The following is a 14,504-nucleotide window of genomic DNA, read 5'->3' on the forward strand; positions in this document are numbered from 1 at the left end:
ACTTGAGCAGGCACAAGCACTGATTAAGAAAATGGCAACGCAATACTTTCACTAACCTTATGAGAGAGTTAACCCAAGGATTATGGAGAGTGTACATGATCATAATGTGTTATTCTAACTTTATAATTAACAACTATATCTAATAAGTTAGATAACTTAGGGTTAAATTCAATACAAGACTCCCTAATAAGTGATGAGTTTGTTTATCAAGAACTAGGAGATTTTAGTATTTCAAGTATTGAATCAATGAATATAATCAACAATGGGCCTAAAAACTTTATTCTAATACCTACAACTTTATTAGAAACAAAATCACACATACTTTAATTGGAATAACAACCAAACTATAAGAAACACTGGATGAGTAGATACTGATAGAACTCCTTAAGCAATTGGAATGATCACAGCAATAATTTCTCAAACCATAAACCCACTTACCCAATTGAATTCACTTCTAATTACCAATTAAAAAAAAAGAAGCTCTTATGGGAAGAATTAATATTACAAATGAGAAACAAATTGCAAATTCAAGATGCAACAATAAGAAACATAGAGGCTTTGTTAAAGTAATTAACAAAAACTCTAAGTACTACACCCTAGAGGAAACTACCTAGTAACACAAAGATGAATCCAAAAAAAAAATAGAATGAGTAGTTTTAAAATACTACACCCTAGAATGACTACAAAAGAAGTTAGATTAAAAGAGTTATTGATGTCAATTTTTGATGTCACATGTGTAGGGTGTCTACTTGACTGGCTTGGGATGATTCCCTACTCACTTGTAGAATCTTGTAGCTCAAGACACCCATCCAAGTCTTTCTGGTACGTATTCAGGGCACAAAACCAAAGTCTACAATCATTTGACCTTACCCGAGAGAATCCACCCTTGGACAAGCTTACTCAGAGCATGAGACATGTTTGGAATCAATTTTGGTGTTTAGAACTATATCATATCCGCTTAAAGCCTCTCATGGTTAAGGAAACCCATTGAAGCTTTTAGTAAGTGTTCCCGGGAAGGTTAAAGTTAATAACATCGTACAAAAGTTGTAGTTCGGAGCGACCGCCAGCAATGAATCCTCTGGCAATGGCTAGTAAAAATACTCATTTTTGGATTTATCAGACTATATTTCAACCATATTTGGTCCCTCATAGGTTTCAGATTGAGAAAATCCTCTGTCATATGTTTTTAGTGAAAACAGGGTTTTCGAGGCTAAACCAGCAAGTAGGTGCCAGTCCTGAGCCCCTAGGCACCTAAAATATCACCTAAGAAGCTTAAAGTCGGATAGCTCAACAAGTAAGCACCAGCAAACTGCTTCCTAGGCGCAAATGCTGCGTGCCTAGGAACTGAGAACTCCTTTTATGCAGACTTTCCCAAGCCCCTGTAAATTAGGCGGCAAGCACTAAGCATTAGTGTGCTAGACCTGGTGCCTAGTTGTTAAGATCAGGACACCTAGAAACCGGGTCAAATTTTTGTTCACATTTTCTCCTTAACATCTCCACTAAATCCCGCCAAAAACACTTTATAAGCAATTGAAGAGCATGTTTAGGGGGATAATTAGAGAATAATCAATGAGGAAAGAGCAGAGTGGCCATGTGTCCACTTTTTGGACATTTGGGAGGCTTGAAGGAAGGGGGCTACATGCAAACCTATGGAAAATGGAAGGCAGCTATGTCTTCCACCCATTCTCCCCCATTCTAGCTAGGGCTTCTTCTTGGAGAGTTCTTCTTCTCCGAGTGGTGAAAGCTTGAGTGGTCCTATTTTTTGGTGTTGGAAGGATTTGTTGGAGAATTTGGAGTAGAGAGCAGTAGAGAAGGCTGAGAGAAATGGTTTGCTTCCAAGATCCCATACTTCTTCTTCTTCCATTTCATCTTCCACCAAGATTTCTTCTTCTCATTCTTCTTCCTCTTCCTCCACCACTTCAATTAAGTGCTTGAGGAGACCTTCTTGAGGAGGAACTTGGCTAGTGAAGGAGTGAGGTGTATTCTCTCTTATTCTAAAGGAGAGCTTAATCCTAGTTCAAGGAAGCATCGTCGAAGCTTCGTCAGAGCTCGGAACTTCACCAGAACCCTGCTTCATCATCTCTTCTGCCACTAGGAGAGCTTCTTCCGGAATGAACGTCAGAGTTGGATCAACCACCGCAGTGGTGAGATTCCTTAAACTTTTGTTCTCTCTTTCATTAAGGCCCCTAGGTCTGGATTTTAGAGAATCTAGGATTGGATTCTTAGTGTTCCTAGATGAAACAGCTTAGTTAGGAGCTTGTGTGATCATATCGCGAATCCAAGTGTTAACCTACCCTTTTATTTCCAGCATGAAATCCCAACACTCAGCTTCGTCTTAAGCCTGTGTTTGTGCCGGCGATTTCATTCCTTTGATAAAGGAGAGCGAAATTCGTGGTTTGGACATAGAGAGCAGCAAGTCCCATGACTTTAACATTCCCTACGCAACGAAGACTTTCCTCATAGATTTTTTTTCATGTTGGGCAAACAGAAGTGGCCTCTCGTTGCTTTGTAGCGACTTCCAATTCACCTCATTTACTACCCTTAGGGTGACTCGTGAGGTCGTTAGGTTGAGCCGGCTTTGTAGCCGTGGATGATTAGACCTCTTTGTCATGTGCATGCATTTGCATTTGTCTTATATGTGTGTCATTTTTTTAATATGCATTAAAACTATCAACTTTTGCATGTCACACCATTGGATCGTCCGATCGGCCCCGCCAGTTCGATTGGCATGACCGGTCATCCTTTGGTGATCCGACTGATTAGGCGCATTGGCTCAATCAGATTGATTGTCTTGTTTTTTGGCTTGTCCGATCGGCCTGATCGACACGACCAGTTATCTTTTTTTGATCTGACCAATCAGTTGTATCGGCCTAATTGGATTAATTGTCTTGTCTCGTTGGTTCATCTGATTGGCCCGATTGGCACGTTCAACCCTCTTTTGGAGATTCAACTGATCAACCACACCAACCCGATCAATTCGATAATCATATCTCATTGACTGGTCTGATCGTCCTCATTGGCCTAATCTGCATGACTGACTATCTTTTGTCGATCTGATCGAGATGTCGCACTGATTTGATCGAGTCAATTGATATGTTTTGTTTGCTCGTTCGATCAGCGTCATCGGTCTGATCTACACGACCGACTCTCCCTTATTATTTCCACTGATCAGTTGTACTAGTTTTATCAGATCGATCATCATGTCTCATCAACTCACCTAATCAGCCTCACCGGCTTGTTCTGCTTGACCACTCCCTTTGCATACTTGCACTAGTACACTCTCCCATGTGTGCTTTGCATGTCCATGCATAGTTTTGCATGCTTGAGTCTTGCTTGGGTCACTATTCTTGCACACCCATTCCGGACACTCATGTGTCCATTCTAGGGATAGCTTCCATATCTAGTCTCCATGGTGTGAAATTCTCTCCAACGAGAATTACATCACTTCGTTGTTGTGGCACCACATTGGGATGTCATAGGATTTCCCTAGAGTCAATGTGCCTCATGCACACTCATGTTCCCGGGTCACTGCCTCCTCGGAGCACCTACACTCCGAGTCACTGCCACCTCGACATACACACCTTTTAGGTCACTGCCTCCTCGACACACACATCTTCACTTGTGTTGTTTCTTTTTTATGCACCATTTTGCACTATCGGCACATTTGTCATTAGTATATGTCATCCATATAATAGTGATGAATGTTCGTCATCTTTTGATCACTCCTACCCCGATAGGTTGATCACACTACATTGGATCATGTTTTATTTACATGTGCATTCCTTGATCGTTCCTATGACAAAGCTGGCTTGTTAGTTGAGCAATTCTCCGTTTGTCACGACGTGACATCTAGTATTTCCTGCAAGGAATGACATATGGGTAATATTAGCTATCGTACCGTGGAGCAACATGCGTATGTTGTGCTAAGGTTCCAAGGGGTACAATAGGTGCCACCTAGGATTTCTATTTCTTATGTACTTTTTTTTTAAAAAAAAAAGGGATAAAAATTTATAGTTTTTTATTACTTATAAGCATTATGTTCTAAAATATCTACTTTAAAATTACTTACATATTTAGCTTAGACAATATGTAAGGCCAGTTTTCTTAAACTTAAGTTTTACAAAGCCTACATCTAGTGTCACCTCTTAGAATCCTTAGATCCTTAGGATGGAGTCGATGACAGTGACCTCGTCAAAACATATGTTTGCCTTCTGACATAACCTTGCACTCATTTAGAAGTTGTGTTAAGACACTACATTAGATAATGTGCTAGGCTAATTACTAGGATGATAGGTATATTTTTTCAATGTTGTGGCTATATTTCTCTTTTGGTTTGACTGCCCTAGTCAAACATCATCTTTTTTGCTTTTGGTGTGTTTGCATATTTACTGATTTTGATATGCATGATAGTATATTAGAATAGTCTTCTTGTAGAGAGTCATACCTAAAATACACAACACCCATGTAACTAGGAGGAGTAATGTAATGATTTAATTACTAACCCTTTTTTGTAGGCGCAACCTAGCTCCTCCCGCCATGCATGATGCATATGCATTGCTGGTAGCGTTGTTTTCTTGTTGGTGGAGTTTTTTTTTTTTTTTTTACTTTTTTCTGTGTACTTTTTGAGTCCTTAAGAGAGTTATATATTATAAATAAGGTACGGGGACATGTTTCGAGGTGTCAGGTCGACGAAATTACATGACGAGAACCAGAAGTTGCTTACTCGTGTCCTGTACCTTCTAAATTTTATTTATGTATAGAATTAAGACGAGTTTGTACTTATGTGATGTCTAGCGCCTTTTCTTTTCTGAAATATGTTGCCGACCCAACGACACTGACGTTTTATAATTTTATACTTGGCTTGCTTTACTTCCCTGTACCTTGCATGCTTGTTTGCTTTAATTGGCTTCTCTTTTTTTTTACTTTGTAGTTTGTATGAGAACTCATCGTTATAACTTAGGCTCTCTAAGGACCTATATTTATAAAAGTTTTTTACAAAATTCTAATAAAAATTTCAAGACTAATTAAAATTTAGGCTTAATATATTTAGGATTTTCCAAAAGCTGCATTTTTATTTCCTGCATGGCCTTCGTCCAAATTTTAAACGAGTTGCATAGCATGATCATTACCTAAGTCGTAACTAATAGGGCCTCCACACATAGGGATAGACAACTACATCATCTGCATGTTCCGATGAGAAATCCACATAAGATTTGATATATTTCATATATATTGCTTAGGTCTTGTCTTTCTTTTGTTACTAGATATATGTAAGGATTCTTCAAAAAATTTAAGACAAAAGCTAGCATTAGCCAAAGACACCTTTCTAACTTGGTCTTTTGCTCTTTATTTTATTTTTTTTTTCTTAATAACTTCAAAATAAATACCTTCCAATAATGGTTTGAGTCTAAGGTGTAATACCACTCAACCAAATTATATTTTTTGGACTCAATTATTCAACCTTAGTCCATGCACACATACTATATTACCTAAGTTTTGTATTTATATTCATAGTATCATTTTATTTTATTCATTTCATTGGTAACATACATCCCTCTTTTTCTCAAGTCAGTTGGCCTAACTGAACTAAAGTTGCCACCTATAATGTTATTCATGTTCCAATAAAAGGAACTATTAATAAGTATTTTTACACTCACTAAAATTAATTTCAAAGGCTAAAAAAAATTAAAATTTCATTATAAATTTATTTCTATGTTTTATTTTTGAATTATTAAAAGTATTAAATTTTGAGAGTTATTATATATTGCTACTTATGAAGGAAAAGAGAAGAAAATATTGAAGCCATTTGAATGCATTATGTTTATGAAAGTGAGAATATATAAGAATTCATTTAAGATCTTTGAAATAATTAAGTATTATATTTTTAAAATCTATTTTTCAAAGCTATATTTATTAGTTCCAAATTAAAAAAAATATATATATTAATTAGCTTTTTTATAATTTTTTTTATTAATGTTAATATTTCTTTATTATAATTGGTTAATAAGAATATAGTTTTGAGCATTATCACATCCTTGCTAAATCATTTTAATTGTATTATTGTCCGATAAAATGTATGTTATATTTAACTTTGATCGCTAAAGAGAACTACTAGAAAGTATGTAGGGGTGTAAACGAGACGAACATGAGTGAGCCCGAGCCCAGTTAGTGTTCGGCTCGTTAAAAAATACTACTGTTCGAATTAGGCATGTTTATATTTCGAACAAAAAAATATGTTCGTGTTCGACTTGTTTGTTTGACGAGTCGAAGACGAGCTGTACGTGAACAAAGAGTCGTTTTGACAATTCTAATCACACAACTATAGCATGTTAAGGGTTGTGCTGAGATTTAAATTTTATTATTTATAAAAAATTATTTAAATATAATTTAATATATTTTTATTCTATTTTTAATTAATAATTTTAATTGATTAAAAATTTTTATAGCCTTGTAGCCAGAATTTTTTTTTAAAAATACTATATTTATATAATTATTTCGAGCTAAAATGAGCCCAACACGAACAGACAAATCTTTGTTCGTGTTCGGCTCATTTATATATCAAGCACAAACAAATTGATCGTGTTCGACTCATTTGCTTAGCAAACGAATCAAACACGAACTTCTTAACAAGCAAAACACAAACTATTCGCAAACAACGAGCAATTTTGACAGCCCTAAGTACTATCAAATGATTTCATTGAAATTAAAAAAAAGTGAATTTCATTATATTAATATACATGCATATGTTAAATTATAATATCTTACTATTAAATATGTAATTAAATAAGTTCTAATTAATCATATTTTAATTAAATAATATATCATATAAGATAAAAGTTATCATCGAGCTTACTATAGAGCATTAACAAGTTATTTATTGAACAATAAATGAGTTTTTTTGTTAACATAAACTAATTTTTCAAACTAAATCTATGTTTCGTTTATTTAGCAATAGAGTACTTAAAAAATATTCAAACATATTTACTAATTTGAACATGCTTGATCAAGTATTAATCGAGGAGAGTTCAAGTTTTTCACTTTCACCAAGTGCATTGATTGATTTAAATCCCTATGCTTCATTTGAGGAACAAATAAAGAGAAAATTAAAGGAAAGTAGACAACTTAAAAATGAAGGATAATACAGAAGAGACGGCATACCTTAACTTATCCGTAGAGCTGAATCTCCGTTTAAATGCGAATGACGCTTTATTCGAAGGTAGACTAAAACTTGGAATGAATGTCAAATGTGTGTCCTAACAATGAATTCCAGTTAATTAAATGATAATAAACACTAAAGTCTAAGTAAAATCATTAAGAAAATGCAGCTGTAAAAATAGGCATGCAAGAAAACTAATAAAATAAATAAAGGTAAATTGCAAACTAATCACCTTATAAATATATCTTAGGTTCAAATCTTTTCCGTTGTACACAACAGTGGAGACTCCATTCAACAATGGACTTTTTAAGATACCATCAACTGACAAAGCATTCCTAACTTCATCCTTTTCCTCAATATTCTCTCTCTGCTCCAATGCAATTTCACCATAAGGAAAATGCAAAGCTGCCCTTGGCTGCAACAATGTTACATTCTTCAGTCACATAGTTTGCTGTTAATTTACATACATACCACACAGTTCTTATGTATTTACATATCTAGCACCCAAAATTTGATATTTACACCATGAAAAGGTGTATTTTACTTCTAAAAAGATGGTGATTGTGGTTTTTTTGATGTGATGTTAAAATTTTGAGGAGTATGCATGTAAATATGGATGTTTAGGTGTTAGATATGTATATATATAAGAATTGTGTGGTATCTATGTAAACACCCAATTTAATTAATTATAAGATCACAAGACCATTCCTTCACTGCCATTAAAGTTAAGTCAGATGCCAGATTCTATCAATATTCCCCACTTTAACAGCTATGCTGAGTGACTCACCAACCCGTTCAATGGAACGGATGACGACAATTCCAATTTCACGGAAGGATTTGGCAGAGTTGCAATCATTGAACCTGCTCCTAGTTGCTCCTGCAAGCAAATTAAAGTTTATTTAAATATGATTCCATGAGTATAAAGTAAAAAATAATTGCAAAATCATTACCAAAAGCTTTGTAAGATTCTACAGGAATTTTTTTTTTGTCCGGTTGGGAGTGTAATTTCCTCTACTACTTACATAAAACATGTCATTCTTTTTCACTAATTTGACTATCCCTTATTCATAAAATGATTTTTGTATTATATGAGAGAGAGTACAATATAGTGATGTTGCATTTTTTTTGCATGCTTTTAATGGACTTAAGAATAAGGGATAGTCAAATTAGTGAAAAAGAATAAGGGATAGTCAAATTACACAAGCGGTAATTGTGTAATCATAATCATCATATATTCTAATAATATATTATATTCTAAGATTCTATTATCTTTCTATTATAGTAAGTTATATTATATTCATATTCTATTTAATTACTAATGAATCTCAAATTTATGAAGAATTTCATGAAATTTCTATTTTATCTTTCTTTATTATATTATTATTCTTTATTTCTTATTTCATTTATTTCTTTAATATTTATGATTTCTATTACTACATTTTACACTCCCATTATTACTCTTACCATTTCCAATTTGGTATTATATGAACGGAGCCTGGATACTTTATTTTATCAGTCCAAGTAAACCATCAATTATTTGAATTGATAATATTGATCCCCAATAGGAATTATTGTGCTTCACGCTCCAAATTATTGATGATTCAATAAATAAAATATCCAATATATATTTATTGGATGGGGCGAAACAGAGAATACTCGATCGGGGGAGATAACGGGGAAATACCATATGACCAATATGTCTGACAAGTCGCACTATACGTCAACCCAAACTGCATCTTCCTCTCCAGGATTCCGAAAAGGCACTTTTGGAACACCAATGGGCATTAAGATAAATAAAAAAATGAAGTACTATACTTTACTTTAATATGAAAACGTAACAATGGTTTTATTGTCTTCATTATTTTTTCTCTTTATTTTCCATTTTTATATATTTTTATATTCTATAATATTCTATTCTATTCTTAATTTTATATTATAGATTTTTTATATTTTTTATATTCTATTATATATAGAATGTATAGTATAGAATATACAGGAGTAGAAGGTTCATAGAGGAAGACAGAATGAATAAATAAAAATTTTGATGAACGGGATCAATCGAATCAGCCAACTGTTCGAATGATTTCAAATTCGAAAAGAGTATCTATGCATTTTTTCCCTCAAAATCCTACCATTGCGTATTGGTATTTATCGGGTATAGAATATGATCTGTTTCTCTTTGTTCTTCTAAATAGAAAGAAATAGAATTGTTCTCTCCTCTCTCTATTTCAAATTCTTTCTATTCTATTTCATTAAAAATAAAAAAATAAAAGAAGGGAATACAAAGAAATAGTAATCCTTTCCTATACAAAATCTACCAAACAGGTGAAATACATGGTCTAGTCTTTTCCAATGCGATAAAGTTACATAATGTCTATTTCTTTTTCAGAAAGGGGTATTTACATGGGTTTGCCTTGGTATCGTGTTCATACTGTTGTATTGAATGATCCCGGTCGATTACTTTCTGTCCATATAATGCATACAGCTCTGGTTTCTGGTTGGGCCGGCTCGATGGCTCTATACGAATTAGCGGTTTTTGATCCCTCTGACCCTGTTCTTGATCCAATGTGGAGACAAGGCATGTTCGTTATACCCTTCATGACTCGTTTAGGAATAACCAATTCATGGGGGGGTTGGAGTATCTCGGGAGGAACTATATCAGGTCATCAGGAATGGTTCAATCAGCTAAGTTAGTTCGACTGTCGACCCTTGATAATAGATGGGGGAGCTTCTAGTCATCTCCAGTATGATTGAGGATACTGAGAGGATAAATCTTCTCCTGAGTCAGTTTCTTTATGTCGGTTGGCATGAATGTCTCTTTGTGACATTGCTTGTGGCTCAGACTGTTGCATTTGATCTGATAACTGGGTCTCATGGTCTTTTGTCAACGGGCTCTCCTTTGTTGTACGTTTCTCCTTTGGATCGTTACATCTTTTCTGTGTCAGCAATGACATATTTTTATGTAAACATAATATGTTATCTTATTAATGCAAGAAAATGTGCAATTCACCTTTTTAAAGTTAAGGAAGTGAATTTTTTATGTGATAAAAGAGATTCGAGTAGTATAAAAAAAATTAAAAATTAGGAGTAAATATGTAAATACATATGAATTAGATAATATATATCTTAATAACCTTTTTATCCTTAAGAGAGAATATTATATTGATTACTGTAATAAATGTTCTTAATAACATTTTGTCTAATTTAAAATCCAAAAATGCCCTACACAAAACTCAAAGCAGTCTGACACTGTAATAAATGTTCTTAATAACATTTTGTCTAATTAAAAATCCCTAAAGCAGTCTGACGGTTAAGATCAAATGCTAATGTCTATGAAGTCAACCGACCGAAATACTCATTGCCGACCAACCATCCTAACACCGACCGACCAAAGACCTATCGAGGCACGCCGAGAGCAGACAACCTCTCACAACTAAGCTAAGGATTGATATCACCAACAAACTCGCAAATATCACTATACACTCTCTCAACACACCCTTTAAAGATTAACATAAAACATGTTATCTGCCACGTTAGGGCCGCTTGAATCCCACACTCAAAGCCAACCGGCTTCCCAAGGTGAAGATCACCTGACACTCATGCAACATAGTAGACCAACACCAACTTAGTCGACCAACTCAAGGAGTCGTCGACTAAAGGGTCCAGGAATATTAAAAGATTCCTAATTCAGTTACAAATATGAAAAAAACACGTCAAAAGACAATAGTATATTGTAGTCACATCATTAAAGCAGAGTGGGGCATATAAATAATTTTCTACTTTGTGACTTTCTATCCTCTATAAATATGGGGTCTAGTGCATGTAAAAAGGGATTTTTGGCTCTTCTCTCTAAACTCATACTCTATAGAGAGAACTTTCTCAATTTTTTTCTTATAACCTCTATTTACATACATAAAATGGTCACAAAGCCGAGGAACACCCCAGTTCGCAGTTACGAGGCAAGTTTGTGCATGCTATTCTATATCCTTTTTACCTCTCTATCTCCCCTTATTTCTCTTCTCCCGAATCTCTACCGCTTTGAACCGTGTGCATTTCTCATAGGACAAATCTGGATTCAACAACATAAAAGATGTGGTGAACGTGTAGCATGCCATAAAAAAAAAAGGAAGTGACACCATTGAGGAAATGAATCATTATCTTAAATATGCCATATGGTAAAGAGTTTTACTCAACAGATCTAGAGCCTGAAAATAACATTTTCGTTATTTTCCTATATGCTTTGGTTAGGAAGTACCTCTAAACATATGCATGGCTCCCAACGGCCAAAACGAGTCGACCGACCCTAATGGCACACCGCTCGGCCTGTCCCAAGTGGCCAATGCCCTGTACGTCACACAATAATATGTTGAAAAATTTTGCAATATTATAATGAATTTTTTTAACTTCCTCCAAAGTCCAGTTGACATATAGGAAACGTTAATCCCAAAAACCACGCTATTAGTGACCCAGTGAGGTCTGGCTAGCTGAGTAATTCACAAAACTCCATCATAAAAAATTTTTGGTCTCAAAGTTTGGATAATATGAAGCCTTGAAGGTGGTTTCCTACCCAGTAGCGACAAGCTTCGCAGAGGGTAAGACACAAACAACCTCAATAGTGAATCTTGGAAGTTACCCACACGAAGGAAGTAACAAGATCCGCCTAAGACATGATAAAAGATGAGGCTGAACTGGGGCGATGAATCGACTGAATGCTTTAGAACTTGATAAGTATAAGAAATGAGCCCAAAATTTGTGAAAAAAAAGCGTAAAAACAACTGACAATAACACCAAGGATGGACGATTGGTTAAAAGCATAAAAATAATCGGTAGCGATGTCAAAATTGTCCGGTCAGTCCCGCAATCAACCCACAATGTCAAGCACTCAAAAGTCAGTTTCTAAACTCGATTCAAAAATAGATATTGAGTTGGTTCTCTGCCCAATATCGATAAGTTGTGTGAAAGGTACAACACAAATCATCCCAATAGTAAGTCGAGGTTGTCACCCTCTCTAAGATAGCGACATGATTCGCATAAGTTCTGACAAAAATGCGGGTTAACCAAAGAGACAAGTCCGACTGAAACAAAACTTGACTGGCAAGGTAAGACTTGTGTCGGGCAGTAACAAATCAAAATAACAAACGATCTTTCATAAGAATCAAACAATTGAGCTGACACACTCATTATCAAGAATATTCTCATGAAAGAACATCAATGGTAAAAGTTAAAGGTATGAAAAGACAATTGAATGACCTCGTTCCATTACAAAAGTAAATATACAAAATATTTATATTTAAAAAAGTTTGTCTACATAAATTTTACAAATGTTTCTTCCAAAAGAGAAGATGTCTAAGCCTAAGGAAGCCTGGTTGAATATCATCTTTCACCTTCGACACCCAAGTCAACTTCGGATAATCCCTCATAACCGGTATACATAGCCGCAATTTATTTTGGATGAACCAGTCCATTGTCATCATGTTGTTGATCTAAAGATGCTCATCTAAAAGTTTCTCCTACCTGGGATGTGATGGAAGCGACTTAAGAAACTCTTCCTTGGTCTTCAAGTCACCATCCACGCCTTCAACTCATAATTTTCTTGTTCGCTGATCGAACACAGTTATGAAATAATAGACAATTTTTCCTTGATAGCAACTAGTTTCTTCACGGCCACTAGCCTTCTTGGCAAGCCTGACCAAAATTCATCTCTCTTTGAAATAGTGGCCCTCATCATCACGGCCTTATCCAAAGCTATTGACTGAAGCTGGGAGGCCTCCCACACCCTCAAAATGGTAATGATTGCTTTCTTGTATAGATTTGTTTACTCGATATTCCAAAGAAACTTCACAAACACTCGCGGTCGTATAACCTCTAAAAATGCAACAGGATAAATCCTAGAAGACAATGAGCTAATGTACCAATCAACCGATCGGTTGATAGCTGTGAACTGACCATTTGAAGAGTTCCAAATTTTTTCCCTTGCCTCTAAAAATGCAACAGGATAAATCCTAGAAGACAGTGAGCTAATGTACCAATCTACCGATCGGTTGATAGCTGTGAACTAACCATTTGAAGAGTTCCAAATTTTTTAACTTAACCTTGATAAGGAATCCAGTTGGATGCTGAACCCTTTCCTTTTCTTCATGTAAGATATAAGGGGCGGGGGAGTCGATGTTGAGACTGGCTCTTTGCCCTCACGATGCATAACTTTCTGAAGAGATCCTGCTTCCGAATCAGTCTCAAACTCAATTCTGAACTTGGACCGCGTAGGAGTGGTAGGCCGACTGGCCTCACATCTAACAAAAAAATTCAATGAACAAGACATCATGACAAAGTATAGTCGGTTGTACTTTCGCTTCTTCTTCTTCAAAGTTCACTTCGTCTACAATTACCTCGGGCCGATAGAACAACCCTTAGCTTCTCAATGAATTGAAGGAGCTGAATCCAGGAGAAAAGTTTTAAAATTGGTGCATGCCACGTGCTTCCTGATAATGATGGTCAATTCACCTATTGAAATCCACTGAATCACTACCGTGGTTGCAGAAACATAAAAGAGAAAATCCTCACCTACAAGGTGGATTGCTTCGCTTTCCGACTCAATTAACTTCCCTTTAACCGCCACTGCTTCTTGCCCAATTTCTTCTACTTTTGTTTTATTCTTGGCTTCAGCTTGGCCTTTTTCTTGGGTGTCCAGGCGACCGTCTCTTTTGCCTGCTTGACCTCAGCAGCATTTGAAGCGGCCCACAATTTTGTCGTCATATGGTCAAATACTCTAAGGAAACAGGACTATGTTCACAGTAGTCGACTCGATATACTGGGAACTAAAAGCAACTGACCCTCAATGTCAGCTCTTTCGATCTGATAATAATCAGTGTCTTTTTTTTCTAGAAGAGGTTGCAAGTCGGAATTGTTTAGATGCCCCAACTCTTAGTTGACGAAACGATGAAAAATTTGTATCTTTCAATCCTTAACTTTATTCTCTAGCCGAGTCGGAGAGAGCTTATAATTGACCGACATAAAGACTTATCTAGGCTATTTGAAAGCAGACGAGCTTATAACCGACTGACCATGGATGATCAAATGCTAACGTCCATGAAGCCAACCGACCGGAGAGAGCTTATAACCAACCGACCATCCTGAGGTAGACTGACCAAAGACCTATCTAGGCTGGTTGAAAGCAGACAAGCTCCTACAACTAAGTCAAGGACTTGTACCTCGCACAACCTTGCAAATATCACACTCTCTTAACACTCCCTTTAAACATCACCAAGAAACAAGCTATGCGATGCGATCAGCCACGTTAGGGCTATACGGATACCACACTCAAAGCCGACTAACTTCCCATGGTGAAGAC

General features: G+C 35.7%; 1 protein-coding gene across 1 annotated transcript; it reads right to left on the reverse strand.

Annotated features, from left to right (window-relative positions):
- Positions 1–2,017: 2,017 nt before the first annotated feature.
- LOC110018299 (outer envelope pore protein 37, chloroplastic-like) lies at positions 2,018–9,738 on the reverse strand. Its single transcript, XM_020715572.1, has 5 exons — positions 9,640–9,738; positions 7,944–8,033; positions 7,389–7,571; positions 7,159–7,253; positions 2,018–2,231 (listed from the first exon to the last, which is right to left on the reverse strand). Exons 1-5 carry the CDS (start codon positions 9,736–9,738, stop codon positions 2,018–2,020), a joined length of 681 nt encoding a protein of 226 aa, XP_020571231.1.
- Between the last annotated feature and the right edge of the window lie 4,766 nt (positions 9,739–14,504).

Source organism: Phalaenopsis equestris, unplaced genomic scaffold (assembly GCF_001263595.1).
Source record: "Phalaenopsis equestris unplaced genomic scaffold, ASM126359v1 Scaffold000002, whole genome shotgun sequence".
NCBI classification, from domain to species: Eukaryota; Viridiplantae; Streptophyta; class Magnoliopsida; order Asparagales; family Orchidaceae; genus Phalaenopsis; species Phalaenopsis equestris.